General features: G+C 43.2%; 1 protein-coding gene across 1 annotated transcript in view; it reads left to right on the plus strand.

The window, feature by feature from the left end:
- Positions 1 to 19,917, plus strand: part of SNTB1 (syntrophin beta 1) — a 179,735-nt gene that overhangs the window by 78,143 nt on the left and 81,675 nt on the right. Inside the window, exon 2 of the mRNA XM_084618237.1 lies at positions 800 to 1,016. Within this exon, the coding sequence (XP_084474363.1) occupies positions 800 to 1,016 (217 nt within the window). The remainder of the gene's footprint in view (positions 1 to 799; positions 1,017 to 19,917) is intronic.

Below are 19,917 nucleotides of genomic sequence, written 5' to 3' on the forward strand. Positions count from 1 at the left end.
ATCATCACAAAGGTGAAAAGGTGACTTGATCGTGGTCTACAAGTACCTACATTGGGAAGAGAGGCCTGGTAGACAGCTCTCTTATCTAATGTGAAAAAGGGTGTGATGAGATCTCGTGATTGGAAACTGAAACTAGACAAATTCAGACTAGGTGGGTGAGGTAGTGTCTTTTATTGAACGGACTGCTGTTGGTGAGAGACACAAGCTTTCAAGTTTACACAGAGCTCCTCTTTGGGTCTACTTCACCCACCTTGTCTCTCTAAAATCCTGGGACTGACATGGCTACAACCACACTGCACATTCATACCAGAAATAAGGTGCAAATTTTCAATAGTGAGGGTAGTTAACCATAGCAACAATTTACCTAGGGGTCTAGGGGATTGAAGTCGTTAAGTCAAGACAGACTGGATGCCTTTAAATCAAGGCTGGATTATTTTTTAAAAAGAGATGCTATAGTGCAAAAAAAGTTATGGGCTTGATATGGAAATTATGGGGTGAGGTTCTATGACTGGTGTTATGCAGATCTGATTATATGATCATAATGGTCCCTCTGTGAATCTACCTAGTCTTCTCACTGTTACCTCTGTTCTCCTTCTCCCAGCCCCAGACCAACTTATTGTGTCATTTTGAAGTAGATTGTAAATTATTCAGGGTGGGATCCATATTTTCCTATGGGGTTGTAAAGCATCTAGCACAATGACGCTGGCCCAATAGAAACAATAAATAATCATAATTGTTAGAATTCACATTGGAGCTAAGCATCTATTGAGTGTTATTTGTTGTTTGGTTTTTTTTATAGTGAAGTACATGCGAGAAGCAACCCCGTATGTGAAGAAAGGTTCTCCAGTTTCAGAAATTGGGTGGGAAACACCTCCACCTGAATCTCCACGGTTGGGAGGTGTATCCTCTGACCCACTGTCGCAGCTTTCTCTCACCATCCACAGAGACAGAAAAACAATTCCACTCAAAATGTGCTATGTGACACGCAACATGGCGGTGTCAGATCCTGAAAACAGGTAAGCTATGGCTTTGTCTTGGCCTAATTTTATGCATTCAAACATACTATTCTATTATTCATCTTAGAGCTGTTAACTATACAGCTTGAGTATTGTGGCTGATAACACTGAGAATCAGATTCTTTGTTACGTTAGTCTCTAAAGTGCTATAAGTCCTCCTTTTCTTTTTGCGGATACAGACTAACACGGCTGCTACTCTGAATACTTCTGGATTATAACTCTATTGAACTGAGATAATAATCTGGCCCTTGGCTTTTACAAAGCTCCTTCCATGTGAGAATCTCAAAGTGTTTTGCAAACACTTCACAACAAAGCATTTTATAACACCTATGAGATTGCTGTGATAAATACACATTCATCAGCCTTGGGGAATGTACTGGAAAAAGGCTCTGGTGGCACAATCAAATATTTTTCATAAGAAATACACAAATTAACACTTTGCTGTTCGCACAGTTGTATGATTTTCTTCAATCCCCACTCACTAATAGCAGCATCAGATAAATAAGATCAGACAAGAAGGAACAAAGTTGCTTTTTTTTTTTTTTTTGAGTAGCCTAATTGTCTTGTCCATTAAATGCAACTCTGACTATTGAAGGGGAGAGTGAGAGAGGTTACATTTGAGAAAATAAATGGGGATTTTCTGTGGCTTTTTAAATTTTTTCACGATGCTAAAAATAAGATAAGCTTACTGGCCCTTATTTATAACATGTGGAACAGCTGCATCACACCAGCATGCTCCATTATCGTCTATTTTAACAGCTGCTAACAAAAAGAACCAACAGAGTCAGTGAGGGGGTGGAAATAGAGACTGATTCTTCCATCCAAACAATGGGCTTTTTGTTCTTTTCTAGCACACAAGCTTTTAAAGAAGCTGCTGGGAACTCTTTTGATTCTCAGCACTTACGCATCGGAGGGACTGAAAGTTACATTTTCAGAGTTAGCTTTTCATGTGGAATGAGGAGGTGGGGTTTGTGGAAGGCAATGATTCCCCATTCTTTTGGTTTTTGCTGGAGACACTCCCATCCCTCATGATAGTTTGAAGGATGCATGCTCCCTTCCAATATTTTGGCTATTTTCTTTTCATTTTCTCTACCTCTCCTGTCCACTTCTAGTTCTGTCGTTCTTTTAGGGTTTTTTTTCTTTCTTCCTTTTTTGTGCATATTGCTGTTATGGTTTGCTTCCTTTCCTGGTCCCCAACTCATCAAAGGGCTATTGGCAAGGTTAGTGGTAGTCAACCCTTATAAAAGAGTAGTCCAGTTTTCTGCAGTAACAACCCAAATCACTATTGCAAGCTGTCATTGCTACAGTGTGTAGTGGTTTGGACCATCACTCTAGAATGCTGTTTTTTGTTGTTGTTGTTTTTTAAATAAGAGATTGGCAGCTGCATCACTAGCTTTCCAGCCTTCAGTTCTCCCAATCACGGGCTACCTGATGGGGAAAAAAAACAACAACCAAAAAACCGCTCCATTTCCATTGTATGGGCCACTATGAGAATAACAATATTTGTTGTATGTTAGTTTTAGATGCTTTGAGTTTTCTCCTTCTTCTTAGAATCATAGGACTGGAAGGGACCTCGAGAGGTCATCTAGTCTGTTCCCTGCACTCATGGCAGGACTATATTATCTAGACCATTCCTGACAGGTGTTTGTCTAATCTGCTCCTAAAAATCTCCAGTGATGAAGATTCCACAGCCTCCCTAGGCAATTTATTCCAGTGCTTAACCACCCTGACAGTTAAGAGGTTTTTCCTAATGTCCAACCTAAACCTCCCTTGTTGCAATTTAAACCTATTGCTTCTTGTCCAATCCTCGGAGGTTAAGTAGAACAATTTTTCTCCCTCCTCCTTGTAACAACCTTTTACGTACTTGAAAACTGTTATCCTGTCCCCTCTCAGTCTTCTCTTTTCCAAACTAAACAAACCCAGATTTTTCAATCTTCCTTCATAGGTCATGTTTCTAGACCTTTATCCATTTTTTGTTGCTCTTCTCTGGACTTTCTCCAGTTTGTCCACATCTTTCCTGAAATATGTCACCCATAACTTGACACAATACTCCAGGTGAGGCCTAATCTTCTTTCGCTATGTTGCAATTCTGGGCCTCTATCACAACCCTGACCCTAAAATTTGCTTAAAAAACATTGGCGGGACCAACATCATGTTGTACACGATGCTTTGTAAATAGTATGCAAGTTTTATCCATGACAAAATATAGTAGCGACGTGTGCAGTTCTTGGTGTTACTAAGAAATAATGCGTGGGAGAGCCATGTCACTCATTAGTTTGGCTTTTTGTTCTGGTTGCTTTTGTTTCCTGTGGAAAGAGTGACTTCTGATTTTTACTGTAGGCCAGCATGCAAAATTTCACACTACCCTATGCTGGATTTTTCCATACAACCAAACGGTCTCTCTGCTACTCTACAAGAGCAGTGAAATTGCAGAATATTATGGGTCACATAAGCATAATTTCTTTTTTTAGATATCTGAATATCAGAACGGAAGTCTTCCGTAGTGGAATGACATCATCATGCAGGTTAGAAGATGTACCCTTTGTAACTTAGATCAGGACAGTCGCTTGATTCCAAAACATTCTTAAACACAGGCAAGACCACACTATGTTACGGCATGTTCAGTGCACTACGGTTTTTATAACACTGTTCCCTAGCACATCATGGATAACTGATGATGTAACTTTATTGTAATGTTTAGAATAGCAGAATCAGCTGGCTGCCAAAGCCCGCACTAAGGCCCTATCCATACTAGGACTTGAAACTGTATTTGAAATCACTTTCAAATATGGCTAAGCCCAAACATGGTTGTGAAGAGGTCTGCATACAACATAGTCACAGCTGTGCAGCAGAACCATTTTGTAGATTAGCTAGAGGGGCTAGATTACAGCATGATTTCTCCTGAATTGGTTTTACTTAGCACAGTTGTTCCCCTGTGTTGAAAGAGACTGAGAAGGAAATACCATTTTTTAAAAAAATTGGAGATGGGCTTGAGTCAAGAAGTTTGATTTCTAGAACCAGATTTCTCCAGACACGGAGGAGATTCAAGGTCTGGTTTCCTAATTTGGGCTGTACGGGGTCTTGTTCTCCTTCTAGAGACTGGACCATGTAAAGAGGTTCATGAGTCTGTGACTGCCTTTAAACCTGTTCCTGTTAGCTCAGCAGTAAAACTGCGTGCTTTTAGATCCACAGGTCTTGGGTTCAGCCCCTGCAAAAGACCAGACCCAGGGCATTGTTACCCAGGCCTATCCCTCTCTCTCCTCATATTTCTGTACATTAGTTTAGTGTTAGTAGGATGGTATATGATTTTCATTGCTACTTGAAAGACATCAGCACAAGGAAAAAAATGTCCTATGCAATACAAATCAATCCTAGGTCTGAGGGAGTAGGACAGTATTTTTAAGAAACACAAACATGGTGAAAGGAAGAAACATAAAGAACATTTTAGCACTATTTATCTAACTCATGCTGGTCCAGACACAGGAGCCTGTGTTGTTATATTTTAGGGTGGAATAAACTAGGTTGAGGTAATTACTACTGCAGTCTGTTGTTTGCCTTCACTTTTATTGACAAGTGTCATATACAATAGCAGTACTAGAGATTAATGTCAGGTCTCAAAGGAAAAGTTCCCGCGCCCAACCCAGTAACTCAAGACTGGGAAAAATTATTAATATCGCTAAGCAGTAAATGTTTCTGTAGCACAACAACCTTCTCGTTAATTTCTGATTTTCCTTAGATGAGATTTGTTTTCCTTCTGCTTTTAAAGCTTCTTTTGCACCTGATGCAAAAACATTTATGGGGTCAGTATGCAAAAGACATGACACATGCTGGATAAAATGACTGATGAGGCCAAGCTGAATGAATTCAGGTTTCTGCCATTTTGCATTGACTCAAACCCCCCACTTGCCATTTATCCAACTAAACAAAATGTGTTCGACCTAATCCTTCAAACACTGGTGCACATGAGTAACTTTACCCATTGGCAGCAGTTCAGCTGGACTAAGCAATGTGATCCTAAAGAGTAAATTCAGTGGGTTGGCTCTCAAGGATAAAGTTACTCATGAGCATAGTATTTGTAACACTGGGCCCTTTGATGGGAAAGGGAGTTAAGGACAATTTCACAATGACATAGAGTCATAGAGTTTAAGCCTAGATGGGGCTACCAGAGCATCGCCTTTATATCACAGGCCACCATCATCTTCCAGCACATGCCCCCAGCCCCCAACAACCAAAATTAGACCAAAGAATTACTATTATGTGACACAGTAGAGAATAGCAGGGACCGAGGTGCACCAATGCCGGGGCCCCTGCAATGGCAGGGAATTGATTAAGTGAGATATACCCAGGTGATCCTGACAAGTGACCCATGCTACATGCTGCAGAGGAAGGTGGAAAACCCCCATGGTCACTGCCAATCTGATCCTGGGGAAAAGTTCTTCCCAACCCCACATATGGCGATCAGTTAAACCTTGCGCATGTGAGCAAAAACCATCCAGCCAAGCACCTGAGTGACATATAGCTAGCTAGGCAACCTGCACAGAGTGGCAGTATTTAGGCAGATAATAGTAAAGCCAGTAGGGTCCTATAGAAATTCCTGAAAATACCTATTGAATATAATATAGAATACAATTTTTGTTCTAGAATTTTTAAACCATCTTAGTGATTGTATAGAGAATTAGAACCCTAATGTAGAATTCTGTCAGTAAGTTTAAAAATTGCTTTAGAAAGTTTATTCTCTGGTAAATTCCATAGCCCATGCCCCAGAGAGCTTACAGTCGTAATGACCAGGCAGAATGGGTGAGTGAAATAAATAAGCAGTGTAGGGATGAGGACAGAATAAAAATTTGATCATGTTTTACCAGAGGGCATGGCACAGTAATACGATATTGAATAAAGCTGTTTTAGAAAACAATGAACTGTTTTATTAGGTCAGCTTTCATTGTAAGTGTTGTCTAGTCATTTTATAAATATGTGTTTTCACAGTGGGAGTTCTGTACCTTTAATAAAACCCACAAGAGAGGAGAGCACGTAGCTTGGCACCTAACATCTGTCCTGGATTCTCAGTTTCACTAGTTGCTCTAGCTTATGAGAATTTAAGATTTTTGGTGAGGGATTCAAACGTGGCTTTCTTGGCCCCTGAAGCTTTGCAGGGCCATATCCATGCTGCTAGTCTTTAGAACAGGGGAAAGGCTGGTTCATGTTTCATTCCTGCTTCTTGTGTTGGTGTGAAGGTGGGTGGATGTCTTGTTCTTTCAAATTTGGGGGGCAGGGGTGACATGGGTGAGTTTCCCTTTCAGGGGAGGGGTTGGAATGGGAGCAGGGAAGGGGTGGGAAGAGGGGGGGCAGGGGCGGGGCCTCACAGAAGGGGTGGAGTGGGGGCGGGGCTGGGGAAGCAGGTGGGGGTGGTCAGTGGTGTGGCCCTTGGGCCAATGTACTAGACCTCATGTGGCCCTCGTGGTCATTTGAGTTTGAGACCCCTGCTCTAAATCATATCTCTGAGTAATCTCATCTGCAACCACAAATTCAACTACCTTTTATGTGCTGATGACTCACAGATCAACTTCTCTACTCCAGACTACTCCTGTTCAATTTAAAATAGCCTCTCTCTCTCTCTCTCTCTGACACAACTTGTAGATGTCTAGCCATCAGCTCAACATGGTTAAAACAGAGCTCTTAAACTTCTCCCTGCCCACCAAACCCTTCCCCCCGCCTACTTTCTCAGTCACGGTGGACAGTGCCACCTTTCTGCCTTTCATTCAGGCCCATAATCTGGGCATCATCTTCAATTTGGGCCTCTCTTTTAAGTCCTGACACATAGTCATAAAAATGTAGGGCTGGAAGGAACCTCAAGAAGTCATCAAATCCAGCCCCCTTTGCTGAGCAGGGCCAAGTAAACCTCCCAGATCATCTCTGACAGGTGTTTGTCTAACCCGTTTTTAAAAACTTCCAATGACAGGGATTCCACAATCTCCCTTGGAAATCTATTCCAGATCTTAACTCCCTTATGGCTAGAAATCTTTTTCCTAATATCCAACTTAAATCTCTCTTGCTTCAGGTGAAGCCCATTACTACTTGTTCTACCTTCAGTGGACATGGAGAACAATTGATCACCGTCCTCTTTATGACAGCCCTTACCATATTTGAAGACTGTTATCTGGTCTCCAGTCATACTTCTTTTCTCAAGACTAAACACACCCAATTTTTTAAATCTTTCCTCATAGGTCAGCTTTTCTAAACCTTTTATCATTTTTGTTGCTCTCCTCTGGACTCTTTCCAGTTCGCCCACATGTTTTAAAAAATTTGGCACCCAGAATGGGACCCAGTACCCATGCTGAGGTCTCACCACTGCCAAGTACAGTGGGACAGTTACCTCCTATGTCTTACAAGTGACACTCCTGTTAATAAACCCCAGAACGATATTAGCCTTTTTTGAAACTGCATCACGTTGTTGACTCATACTCAAATTGTGATTCACTATAATCCCACATCCTTTTTACCAGTACTACCACCTAGCTAGTTACTCCCCATATTGTAGTTGTGTGTTTGATTTTTCCTTGCTAAGAGTAGTACTTTGCATTTACGTTTATTGAATTTCATCTTGTTGAATGAAGACCAATTCTCCAATTTGTCAAGGTTGTTTTGAAGTCTGATCCTCTCCTCCAAAGTGCTTACAACCCCTCCCAGCTTAGTGTCATCAGCAGATTTTATAAGCATATTCTCCACTCCATTATCCAAGTCATTAATGAAAATATTGAATAGTTTTGGACGCAGGACTGACCCCATGGGACCCCACCAGATATATCCTCTCAGTGTGACAGTGAACCACTGATAACTACTCTTTGGGTGCGGTCTTCCATCTAGTTGTGCATCCACCTTTAAAGTAATGTAATTTAGTCCACATTTCCCCAGTTTGCTTATCAGACTGTCATGTAGGTCTGTGTCAAAAGCTTTACTAAAATCAAGATATATCACGTCTTCTGCTTCCCCCTGTCCATTAGGACAATAACCTTGTCAAAGAAGGAAATTCAGTTGGGTTGGCAAGATTTGTTTTTGACAAATTCATGCTGGCTATTTCTTATAACCCTATTATCCTTCAGGTGCTTACAAATTGATTGTTTAATAATTTGTTCCAGAATCTTTCCAGGTATTGAAGTTAGGCTCACTGCTCTATAATTCCCTAGGTCCTCTTTGTTCCCCTTTTTAAAGATAGGAACTATCTTTGCCCTTTTTCAGTTTTCTGGGTCCTCACCCATCCTCCAGGAGTTCTCAAAGATAATTGCTAACAGTTCCAAGATTGCTCCATGTAGTTCCTTAAGTACCATAAGATGAATTTCATTAGGCTCCACTGACTTAAATATGTCTAAATGATCTAAATATTTTTAACCTATTCTTTCCCTATTTTGGCTTGTGTTCCTTCCTTTTTGTTGTTAATATTAATTGTGTTGTGTATCTGATCACCAGTAACCTTTTTAGCAAAGTTTGAAGCAAAATAGAAATTAAACACCTCAGCTTTCTTGATATCATCAGTTATTAGCTCTTCTTTCCCTCTAAATAGAGGCCCTACACTTTCCTTCAGCTTTCTCTTGCTTGTAATGTAGTTAAAGAACCTCTTCATAAAACCTTTTGTGTCCCTTCCTAGGTGTAACTTATTTTGTGCCTTGCTTTTTCTGATTTTGTTCCTACATGTTTGTGCTAGTCTTTTGTTCTCCTCCTCAGCAATTTGTCCATATGTGATGGGGAGTACAAATTCCACAGTGGTGAGGAAAGGGTTGAGGAGCAACTCTGAGCCCAGAAAACCCCACTTCACCGCCCCTGCTAGGTATGCTCACAGTGAAGGCTGAGCTCAGAAGGGAGCAGCTTAGCTCAGTCAGGGTGGACGGGGCAGTTGTGTGTTGCAGGTTCCTGCTGAAAAGCCACAGAGGCCCCCTGTGGCGGGGACCAGGCCTTGCTGCCAACCAGCCCCAGCTCTTTAAATCATTGAGGTTGATGACGTCGAGACACGACTGCAAAGGACTGAAAGGTGAACCAGAATTTACAACAAAGGAACAGAAGCCAGGGTAGGAAGTGGCCCCGAGGCTGAACATTTCAAATAATTGTTTCAATGGGCCCTGGGCTAGACTCTGGTGGAGCAGGGAGGGGCCGGGACTCCCACTGCTGTGCTGCACTCCCACTCCTCTGCTGGGTGACACAGCCCAGAGTACCACCAGTAGGAAGTACTGCTGGGGCAGACAACAACCACCTATATCGCCCCCAACACCATGCTTTCACTTTTTGTAGGATTCCTTTTTCATTTTCAGCTCATTAAAGAGCTCCCAATGGAGCCATACTGGCCTCTTACTCATTTTCCACTGAATACATCTGATGAAGTGAGCTGTAGCTCACGAAAGCTTATGCTCAAATAAATTGGTTAGTCTCTAAGATGCCACAAGTACTCCTTTTCTTTTTGCAAATACAGACTAACACGGCTGCTACTCTGAAACCTGGCCTCTTACTGTTCCTCCTTTGCATCGGAAAAGTTTGCTATTGTGCTGTTAATGTTTTCTCCTTGAGAAACTGCCAGCTCCTTGAGAAACATCCAAGTTATGTCTAAATCTTGCCAGTTCTTTCTGGATAATATCTCTGAGATAATGGCCTTCCCTATCCATCCACATAGCTAAAACTTTTATCCAGGCTCTCCTCATCTCGTATATTGATTATAGCAACATCTCTTTTTTTGCCCGTCACAAGTGCAGTCTTGCCCTGATCATGTCTGTTCAGAATGCTGCTGCAAATATTATTTTCCTAGCCCATCGCTTTGAATGTGTCACGTTTCTCACTGAACCTCTCCATTACCTCCCCCTTCTCTATCACATCAAACATAAGCGAGTTGTTTTCTCTCTCAAGGTTCTTCATAGCCTATCTCCACTCTACCTATCAACTGTCAGTTGCTATCAAGCTGCTGACTCCTACCTCCAGTACTGGCTTCCATTGTCCACTTGTTAAATTTTCATACAAGCACCTTCTTGCTTACTCCCATCATGCTTACAGGGAATTTCCTATGAATATCTGAAAAGCTACTTCATTATCTTCTTTCAAACCCCTCCCCAAATATCTCCTTTGCCATGATGCACACAAACAACTTGAGACCTCTGCCTATCATGTGGACTAATATTGTCTCAGGGCATGTCAACACTACAGCCATGGCACTACAGTGTAGAAGGGGTTTTTCCAGCTATGTAGTCAATCCATCTCTCTAAGAGGCAGTATGTAGGACAGTTCTTCCATAGACCTAGCTCCATCTACACCGAGGGTTTGATCAGCTTAATAACAGAGCTCAGCACACAAAACTTTTCACAGCCCTGAACAACGTAGCTAGGTTGATCTAATTATTAAGATAGACCCGGCCTCATTGTTTCCATGTACTCCCCACCTGTGGTCTCTTGTCTTATACTTGGATTATAAGCTCTTTAGGGCAGGGACCATATTTTTGTTCTGTGTTTGAACAACACCTAGCACAAAGGTGTCCTGGTCCATTCCCAGGGCTCCTTGGTGCTGTGGTAATTCAAATAGTAAATATTAACAGTCTGCTTTATTCACCTTCTCTTCATACTTTTGTTGCTGTTAGCTTGTGACTTGTGTGTGCTTTTATGTTGTTAGTATGGTCTAAGAATGAATGTAGACGCCTGGAAATCAGGAGACCTGGGTCTTGTTCCTGGTTCTGTCACAAAGCTGGTATCTGACCTTGGCCAAGTTGTCTCTGGGGATACCTTACCTACCTCAAAGGGCTGTTGTGAGCCTTAACTAGTGGTTGTTAAAACACTTGGATATCCTGGAATGAAAGGCCTCAAGAACTTAATTATAATATAAGTAAGATTATTGGCACAGACATGTTTTGCTATTTGAATATTGAGAAGTCCTTTGAAGAAGTTACCAAACCTATTAGAGTCAAACTCCTGATTTACATTTGGAATCTTGGTTACTGCTTTTCTGGTGGATTGGGTTTAATATTAATCTAACCAGATAACTAACTAGGAGGGGGATATACCCAACTCACCCTACATTAAAATAAAACAACTTAAAAGGGTCTAATTTAAATCTATAAAAGAGTGAAATTGACAACATTACAGTTGAAACACCAGTCTGCCATCCCATCATCCATAAATCACCCAGTTGTGCTAGGCTAACATGTACAATGTGTTATGAAAGATAACCCACTATTAGGAGGCTTTATGGTACTTGCACACAAATGTAGATAAGTTAAGAACAAGGTCAGACTGCAGTTTTAGCCTTAATTTTGAAATGTCTTGCTATATTAAACTCACCATGTTAGGCCTGTTCAACCTGTGCTTTGAGAAACAATTCTCTGGGGATTTGGAGACCACCAAGCACAATGGAAAGGCATAATCTGTTTATGATGGGGCTTAACCCCACTACCTGCAAGGCAGGGGGATGAACTCCAATTATTATTGCCTCCTAGCCAGAGGAGGTGGAGATAGGCCTTGTAAGTAGATTGAGAAACTCAGATGGGGAGAGATAATAGAGGAGACAGGTCTCTCTGGTAGACAGAACTCTTGGGATAGGATTTAATAGACATAACCAATAGAGAGAGCACTCTATAGGAGTGGGCTAGGCTCCTGCAGAGGAAGCCCTGAGGTAGAGCTGACAAGGAAACTACAGTGAAGCTTAAGGGGCAGGAGGGCTGTTAGTTTGAAAATTTGCTTGGACTCTTATTTGGACTACCACAGAAGGGGTTTATGCTTTTATGTGGCTTGGTGGAGGGCCACGCCCCAGAACAGTTAGAGGGGGCGTTAGGAGAAGATGTAGGGTGAGAGAGGCCATTGCAGATCCAAGGGAGAGGCCAGCTGTGAAGTGAGGACACTCTCCTAAGCTATCAGACACAGCAAGTGATGCACTTCTCTCTGTAAAGGAAAGAAGTTTCCAAAACGTGCACTGTTGGGTCCTGAATGAAAGTGACGCAAGGTCATATTAAAATAACGGCACCAGCTTGCCCACAGCTCTAACCTCCAGTATTATTTAATCATCATACTATAATGCTGTTATTTATTATCCACAGTATTTTCTTTGTAATGGTTTAACATTTTGTGTGAAGTAGGACCTTGAGAAAGAGAAATGATCCTGATTGAGGAATACAGCTCACACAGACTGCCAAAGGGTGCTGTGCTGGTTGTAAATTTAATGGAATCTAACGTGACTTGAGGCAAATTAGTATTATTATAAACCCATGCAATTCTACCTCCCCTTACTCCTTCCTCATCTTGAAGGGAAAGAGAGCCATATTCTCCCATACTTCCCTCTCATTTGAGAGGGAGAAAAGGACAAAACTGCAAGTGTGTCTGTGGGCGTACGTGAGAGGTGGGTGGAATAAATTGTGATTTTGGGTGTGAGCAGGGCTGAATGTCTGTGGCAGTGGGCTATGATGCTGAGACAGCAGACTCTAGGATTTGTTGACAATTTTCTGCCAAAATTGTTTTACAGTTAGAATCATAGAATAACAGAGTTGGAAGGGACCTCTGGAGGCCATCTAGTCCAACGCCCTGCCCAGAGCAGGACCAATCCCAACTAAATCATCCCAGCCAGGGCTTTGTCAAGCCTGACCTTAAAAACTTCTAAGGAAGGAGATTCCACCACCTCCCTAGGTAACGCATTCCAGTGTTTCACCACCCTCCTAGTGAAAAAGTTTTTCCTAATATCCAACCTAAATCTCCCCTACTGCAACTTGAGACCGTTACTCCTTGTCCTGTCATCTGCTATCACTGAGAATAGTCTAGATCCATCCTCTTTGGATCCACCTTTCAGGTAGTTAAAAGCAGCTATCAAATCCCCCCTCATTCTTCTCTTCCATAGACTAAACAATCCCAGTTCCCTCAGCCTCTCCTCATAAGTCATGTGTTCCAGACCCCTAATAATTTTTGTTGCCCTTCGCTGGACTCTCTCCAGTTTCTCCCCATCCTTCTTGTAGTGTGGGGCCCAAAACTGGACACAGTACTCCAGATGGGGCCTCACCAATGTCGAATAGAGGGGAACGATCACGTCCCTCGATCTGCTGGCAGTGCCCCTACTTATACACCCCAAAAAGCCATTGTCCTTCTTGACAACAAGGGCACACTGTTGACTCATATCCAGCTTCTCGTCCACTGTCACCCCTAGGTCCTTTTCTGCAGAACTGCTGCCTAGCCATTCGGTCCCTAGTCTGTAGCGGTGCATTGGATTCTTCCGTCCTAAGTGCAGTACTCTGCACTTATCCTTGCTGAACCTCATCAGATTTCTTTTGGCCCAATCCTCCAATTTGTCTAGGTCCCTCTGTATCCTATCCCTACCCTCCAGTGTATCTACCACTCCTCCCAGTTTAGTGTCATCCACAAACTTGCTGAGGGTGCAATCCATACCGTCCTCCAGATCATTAATGAAGATAGTGAACAAAACTGGCCCCAGGAGCGACCCTTGGGGCACTCCGCTAGATACCGGCTGCCAACTAGACATGGAGCCATTGATCACTACTCGTTGAGTCCGACAATCTAGCCACCTTTCTACCCACCTTGTAGTGCATCCATCCAGCCCATACTTCTTTAACTTGCTGACAAGAATACTGTGGGAGACCGTGTCAAAAGCTTTGCTAAAGTCGAGGAATAACACGTCCACTGCTTTCCCTTCATCCACAGAACCAGTTATCTCATCATAGAAGGCAATTAGATTAGTCAGGCATGACTTTCCCTTGGTGAATCCATGCTGACTGTTCCTGATCACTTTCCTCTCCTCTAAGTGCTTCAGAATTGAGTCCTTGAGGACATGCTCCATGATTTTTCCAGGGACTGAGGTGAGGCTGACTGGCCTGTAGTTCCCAGGATCCTCCTCCTTCCCTTTTTTAAAGATGGGCACTACATTAGCCTTTTTCCAGTCATCCGGGACTTCCCCCGATCGCCATGATTTTTCAAAAATAATGGCCAATGGCTCTGCAATCATATCCGCCAATTCCTTTTGCACTTTTGGATGCAACGCATCTGGCCCCATGGACTTGTGCACATCCACTTTTTCTAAATAGTCCCGAACCACTTCTTCCTTCACAGAGGGCTGGCTACCTCCTCCCCATGCTGTGCTGCCCAGTGCAGTAGTCTGGGAGCTGACCTTGTTCGTGAAGACAGAGGCAAAACAAGCATTGAGTACATTAGCTTTTTCCACATCTTCTGTCACTAGGTTGCCTCCCTCATTCAGTAAGGGGCCCACACTTTCCTTGGCTTTCTTCTTATTGCCAACATACCTGAAGAAACCCTTCTTGTTACTCTTAACATCCCTCGCTAGCTGCAACTCCAGGTGTGATTTAGCCTTCCTGATTTCATTCTTACATGCCCGAGCAATATTTATATACTCATCCCTGGTCATTTGTCCAGTCTTCCACTTCTTGTAAGCCTCTTTTTTGTGTTTAAGATCAGCAAGGATTTCACTGTTAAGCCAAGCTGGTCGCCTGCCATATTTACTATTCTTTCTACACATCAGGATGGTTTGTCCCTGTAACCTCAATAAGGATTCTTTAAAATACAGCCAGCTCTCCTGAACTCCTTTCCCCTTCATGTTATTCTCCCAGGGGATCTTGCCCATCAGTTCCCTGAGGGAGTCAAAGTCTGCTTTTCTGAAGTCCAGGGTCCGTATTCTGCTGCTCTCCTTTCTTCCTTGTGTCAGGATCCTGAACTCAACCATCTCATGGTCACTGCCTCCCAGGTTCCCATCCACTTTTGCTTCCCCTACTAATTCTTCCCGGTTTGTGAGCAGCAGGTCAAGAAGAGCTCCACCCCTAGGTGCTTCCTCCAGCACTTGCACCAGGAAATTGTCCCCTACAGTTTCCAAAAACTTCCTGGATTGTCTGTGCACCGCTGTATTGCTCTCCCAGCAGATATCAGGATGATTGAAGTCACCCATGAGAACCAGGGCATGTGATCTAGTAGCTTCTGCGAGATGCCGGAAGAAAGCCTCGTCCACCTCATCCCCCTGGTCCGGTGGTCTATAGCAGACTCCCACCACGACATCACCCTTGTTGCTCACTCTTCTAAACTTAATCCAGAGACTCTCAGGTTTTTCTGCAGTTTCATACTTGAGCTCTGAGCAGTCATACTGCTCCCTTACATACAGTGCAACTCCCCCACCTTTTCTGGCCTCCCTGTCCTTCCTGAACAGTTTATACCCATCCATGACAGTACTCCAGTCATGCGAGTTATCCCACCAAGTCTGTTGTTCCAATCACGTCATAATTCCCTGACTTTACCAGGACCTCCAGTTCTCCCTGCTTGTTAATACTGGGTTTTTGATGAATGGAAACCTTTTTGTGAAAAGTGTTTGGTCTCCATGGAAAATTTTGACTTTTTGTCCAAAAAAACCCAAACCAACAACAAAAAACCCCATCCTCAAAAGGTTTTGGCTTCTGACCCAAAACATTAAGATATAGGCTTTTTGATTAAAAGTCAGTTTTCTATTGGGGGAGGGTTCCCATTTTTCAACCATCTCTAGTGGTAAGACTAGTGCTAGAGGCACTGGGTAGAGGAGTGAGTTGGGGAATGGGAAGAGAGAAATTGGGTGTGGACATGGGGAAAGGTAACAAAAATGTAGGAAGAAGACATGGAGAGAACACAGTGGAAGGAGGGGGGGGGTTAAGAACAGGAATGGGGAGAATAACTGAAATCTAAGGAGGAAGGGTGACAATCCAAGCCAGGGAGAGGGAGATGGAAAGTGTGAAAGAAAGTTAGGGGATCTGAACTGTAGTAATTTGACTCTAAAAGATGGTCTAAAGGGAAAACGCCGAAAAGGAAGGAAAGATACAGCCAAAAGGAAGAGTGGAGCGAAGGAAAAGAAAAATACAGACAAATGAGACAGAGTAAGTGGATTGTATTTTTAGTGTGTGTCTTTATATAGGAAGTCTGATGCAAAGCTACCGAAAACAATGTTTGTTCTTCACACACACACAAGATGCTGTCGAATGGAAGGAAGATCAATTACACTAGCTGCTCCAAGCTCACTAGAGTCCCTCTGTGTTGCCTCTCCAACCTCAACCTTTGCTGTTTCTGATTTCCAGCACCACACTGCTCTTCTTCCCCCCACCCTGCAGCCCAGTTAACCTGAGCACTCTGCTTCCAACAATTAATTTGCCCACTGGACCCCTAATCCTTAAATCCAGTCCTGTAACTAACATCTAGCCCAATCCACTGCTCACTGAAGACAATGGGAGCCTTTCTGGACTGTGTAGTGCAGGGGTTCTCAAACTGGAGGTCAGGACCCCTCAGGGCATTGCTAGGTTATTACATGGGGGGTTGCGAGCTGTCGACCTCCACCCCAAACGCCACTTGCCTCCAGCATTTATGATGGTGTTAAATATGTTAAAAGGTATGTTTAATTTATTTGGGGGGTCACACTCAGAAGCTTGCTGTGTGAAAGGGGTTGCCAGTAAAAAAGTTTGAGACCCACTGGTGTAGTATAAGATCTTCAGGATGCTGAGTCTGCTGACTGTGGGCTTGGTTTGCTATTGCCTTGCCAATTGTGTAGTCATTTACACCAGGGGTTCTCAACCTTTTTCGTTCTGAGCCCCCTCTCCACTCAGCGTGCTAGAAAAACTCCACAGCCCACCTGTGCCACAACAACTGTTTTTCTGCATATCCAGTAGATTAAAAACCGGGGCCAGTGTTAGGGGGTAGCAAGCAGGGCAATTGCCGACGGTCCCACACAAGAGAGGGCCCTGCACAGTTAAATTGCTCAGGCTTTGGCTTGAGCCCCAGGAGGCAGGCTCGGGCTTCAGCTTTCTGCTCTGGGCCCCAGAGAGTCTAACGCTGGCCCTGCTCTCTGGTTTATTTTGGCAGACCCCCTGAAACCTGCTTGAGGGCCCCCCAGAGGGCCCCAGACCCCTGCTTGAGAACTACTGATCTGCACCAATGCAAAATGCTAATGTTCTGATTTTGTAGCAGTTTGCATCCACTTTACACTCATTTTGTACTGATGTAAATAAGTACAGGTACAGGACAATGAACTGCCCCTCTGAGTCTCTGTAAAGCATTGCACGTTTCTATGGCACTAGATCGGGGTGGGCAAACTCAAGGCTTTGGATCCGGCCAATGGGATTGCCACACCTGTGGCACTGCGGGCCCCGTGCCGCTCTGGGAAGCGGCCGGCACCAAGTCCCTGTGACCCCTAGGGGTGGGGGGCAGAGGGGTGAGCGCGCTGCCCTTGCCTGTGGATACCTCCCCCGAAGCTCCCATTGGCTGCAGTTCCCTGTTCTTATAGTGTATTTACAAAGGAGGATAAATATCTGTGATGGATTGGACCCCCCGTTTTGGGGTACCACAAGATGTGCTGGGGTCCCACTGAGCCCGCCTGTCCCACCAACCAGGGTTGCCCTTACTCTGATGCTGCTGTGATAGGCTCTTAAGCCCTTTTCAAGCACACATGCAGGTAGGGACATACGCAGCTGCAGAATCACACAGAGTCTGAGATTAGCTTTCTGTGGGAGGACTCAGCTAGGGGATTTACCCAGCACTCACATGCACACCTCCTTTACACCTAAACCCCAAAATAATATTATATTGCACTGTATAGAGAGATCTGTACAATGCAAGCTCATAAAAATCGCCCCTCCATCAATGTGGAGAGAGAGATGCACAGCTTTTTGTCCCCCCAGATATGAATTGCACAAGCTGGGTTTTGGAATAAACAAGAAATAAGTTTATTAATTACAAAAGTTAAATTTTAAGTTATTATAAGGGATAGCAAACAGAACAAAGTGAATTACTGAGACAGTAAAACAAAACATGCAACCCTAGCTTGATTCACTAAAGAAACAGGTTACAAATAATAATTTCTCACCCTAAATGTTGTTTTAGGCAGATTACAGAGTTTCTGCAGCTTAGAGTTGCAGTTATTTCTCTTCACAGGCTAGACCCCTGTCTCATCCTGGACTCATCCCTTGCCTTTCCCCAGCTTAGTTCCTTTGTCTCTTCAGGTGCTTTCAGCAGTCTTCCTTCTTGGGCGGGGAGGCAATGGAGAAGAGCCTTGATTGACTCCCTTCCCAGCCTTAAATAAGATTTTCATAAGGCGGGAATGCTTTGTTTGCAGTGGAAAATTACCAGCAATGTCCAAGGTGATACTCTGTACCAGGTGACATCAACACATGACCTTGCAGTGTCAAAGCAGCATCCCAGGAAGCTTCTCAGGAAGGTGGGAGATTAGTATGTTCAAGGTTCTATTGTCCTCTTAGAAGCCCCATTGAGGCTGGTTGCCTGATGTCTGGCTGGCGTTCCCCCAAGTACACACATATATCTGTAATTGTTACATAGTCAATATTTCTAATTTCAGGTACAGAAATGATACATGCGTACAAATGAAATAATCATATTCAGTAAATCATAACCTTTTCAATGATACTTCACATGACCCATCTTGCATAAAACATATCTTAGTTATGCCTATTCATATTATAAGCATATTTCTGTGAAGAATATGGGCGTGATGTGACAATATCATTAGCCCCATTTTACAGATGTTGGAACTGGGGCACAGAAAAGTGAAATTACTTGCCACGAGTCACAGCATGTCAGTGGCAGAGCGGACTCCCAGGCTACGGCTCTTTCCACTGGACCGTGCTGCCAGGAATTGAACCCTAGGGAATTTTGTGATTTTTCTTTCAGATGTTCCTTTCTTCTTCTTGCTTATTTAACCTTTTTGCACAACCCATTAGTGATCTCTTTGTGAAGGCACTTGTCCTTTCATCTTAAAAGAGTGTAAAACTAAAAGAATTGGAGTGTGCTTTTATAATAATCTCTTTATGGCAGGCATTTGACTAATAAGACGGTCTTCTTGGAGACTGTATCCTCATTCTTCTGCTTTCCTCAGCTGTTTTATGGATGGATCTGGAGTCCTGCTCTTCACCCCAGTGTCTTGTGACATTTCTGCCTGATTTATCTTAATTGGGGCCCTGTTTTCCCACCACAGAATTCATCTAACTCCCATGAAGCCAGTGGAAGTTATATGCGTGCTCTGGCATGAGATTCTGTCCCATGTCTCTACAATTTTCCTCGAATAAAGTGATTGTGTTCTGTACTGTACAGTAGTTACAGTCACACTTCACTTAGTGGAGATTCACCACAAACAGCAGACACTATATTCTGTGAACTTGACAATGGTTTTAGGATCGCTCTAACTTCTGTGAGAGATTTTTAAAGTATTTGTTCATCAAAACACATATATTTCCCCCCTCCATTGACAGCTAGTTGCTTCAAGGAGCTGTGCTCTAGGTTCTCACCCCAAACACATATGGAAGGCAACGTGAACTGGCTTTGTAGATCAGGAAGCTTTAAAGGTGCTTCGGACCAGAGTGCAGGCAAGATCCTGCAGTATCTCTGATTTTGTTCTGTGATGTGACACTAAACTCACTGTGACAAATTAATTCCGCTGTCCCTTGGGTTTTCAAATAACTGACCTCACCAGTACCTGAAACGGTTTGGTTCAATTGTTCAGTACTTAAACCAGTTACCCATAGTAATGAGGATTGGACTGGATATCACTGTCTCTGCATTCAGCACTACTACGACTAGAGCATGAAAGAAAAATATGGGAACATGAGAAAGGAAGGAAAGAGTTTTGTGCATAAGGGAAATAAATTGCTTAATGTCTGTAGATATATTTTTTTTAAAATTGATGTCATTCATTACCCGCTCTAGATAAAGAAAATGGTTAGTTTGGATTTGTAGATCAGTCAGTGAAAAACGTAAAAAAATACGTTTTTATTGCAGGGTCAAATTCTACCCTTGCTGGGCATCTCGGTCCAGTTCTCAATTAACAGGTATCTTACATCATACAAATCCTCAACTTAACTAGCATTAGCTGCAAGTCAGCAAGAAACTTAAATACTGAGCACAGTTGGCATTCTTCT

Source organism: Lepidochelys olivacea (genome assembly GCF_965140295.1).
Source record: "Lepidochelys olivacea isolate rLepOli2 genome assembly, chromosome: 2".
NCBI classification, from domain to species: Eukaryota; Metazoa; Chordata; order Testudines; family Cheloniidae; genus Lepidochelys; species Lepidochelys olivacea.